A 1,498-nucleotide genomic window follows, 5' to 3' on the forward strand; every position below is an offset into this window, starting at 1 on the left:
GACGAGACAGAGAAGACACGGAGAAGAGACAAGACAGAGACAGAGAGGACACGGAGAAGAGAGAAGACAGAGACGAGACAGAGAGGACACGGAGAAGAGACAAGGACGAGACAGAGAGGACACGGAGAAGAGACAAGACAGAGATGAGACAGAGAGGACACGGAGAAGAGACAAGACAGAGACGAGACAGAGAGGACACGGAGAAGAGACAAGATAGAGACAGAGAGGACACGGAGAAGAGACAAGACAGAGAACAGAGAGGACACGGAGAAGAGACAAGACAGAGACGAGACAGAGAAGATACGGAGAAGAGACAAGACAGAGACGAGACAGAGAGGACACGGAGAAGAGACAAGACAGAGAGGACACAGAGGACACGGAGAAGAGACAAGACAGAGACGAGACAGAGAGGACACGTATACAATGTTTCTATCGGTTTTATAGTTTTAGAGCCTCTCATTTACAATATGGCATTGTGTTAGCCCTGATGAAGGGGGATTTCCTTGAAACGCGTTGGCTTTATCCCCTGACCTCTGAGACTTTTCCCGGACTTATTCCAGACTTCTGGCGCTCTCATTCTTGAAGTCCCATTGTTGGGATTTATGTAGAGACTACACACTACAACAACTATAACACTTTATAATGTTCAGGTCCCGGGAAAGTCCCATTTATTGAAATCCAGAATGGAACGATATTTCAGTGTAATAAATCAAAGAAGATCGCCGGGAATTCCTGTCATGTGAACCTCGGGACTGCTGATGGGTTTGGGAGAGGGAGTGGGCCAATCACAGGAGCAGGGGGGAGGAGCATTTAAAAAAAGTCCTGGCTACAAAGTAAATCCCGGCACAAGGAAATCTGGATTGCGTTAGAAACTGCGCCCCCTGCGATGGGAATACGGGGATAGATGGTTAGCACTTATAATGGATTTGGAGTCTCACCTCTGGCTGCTCCCAGTATGATGCAAAACACAATGATGGGGGTAGTTGTCTTCATGGTCAGCGCTGTACGGAGGGGGTCCGCCCGCGACTCTTCGTTCTTTCGGGAAGACAATATAATGATTGTTACAATGTATCAAGAAAGGAGAAGAATCACGGGGAGGAAGTTCTCCGGCTGCGGTGTCACAGGTCACATTTCCATGTTACTGGCGGCGCTGAGGATTTATACTGGCACGCCGCGGGGAAGGGTCACATGACCCCGGTACTGTCATGTCACTTGCTCCACCCTGACATAACTCCCATCATTGTCCCTCATGGACAGGAAACCTGCGAAAACTCAGATAGAAATATTCATTTCTACTTCATAGTCGTCCAGATGAAAGGAATGGAGACGTGAGGAGAGAGGCGAAGAGGGACAGTCATGTGCTGACAACACGAAGAGTGCGGGGCGATAAGGGGTTAATAATGTCATAGGCTGAATGTTTCCTAATAGTGGACCCCAATGGGTTACCTCGACTGTGGTCTACGAGCAGCGCCCCCCAGAGGAAGAACGCTGCAATCAT

At 48.9% G+C, this 1,498-nt stretch overlaps 1 protein-coding gene across 1 annotated transcript in view; it reads right to left on the bottom strand.

Moving 5' to 3' along the window:
• LOC108800211 (pancreatic lipase-related protein 2-like) overlaps positions 1-1,498 on the bottom strand; it is a gene marked incomplete at its 3' end in the record, with an annotated part of 28,013 nt that extends 26,515 nt beyond the window's left edge. Inside the window, exons 1-3 of the mRNA XM_018572175.1 lie at positions 1,447-1,498; positions 1,297-1,361; positions 939-1,035 (exon numbers count right to left, since the gene is read on the bottom strand). Of these exons, the coding sequence (XP_018427677.1) occupies positions 939-1,035; positions 1,297-1,361; positions 1,447-1,498 (214 nt within the window). The remainder of the gene's footprint in view (positions 1-938; positions 1,036-1,296; positions 1,362-1,446) is intronic.

The sequence above is a fragment of the Nanorana parkeri genome, unplaced genomic scaffold (genome assembly GCF_000935625.1).
Source record: "Nanorana parkeri isolate BGI_ZX_2015 unplaced genomic scaffold, ASM93562v1 scaffold1958, whole genome shotgun sequence".
NCBI classification, from domain to species: domain Eukaryota; kingdom Metazoa; phylum Chordata; class Amphibia; order Anura; family Dicroglossidae; genus Nanorana; species Nanorana parkeri.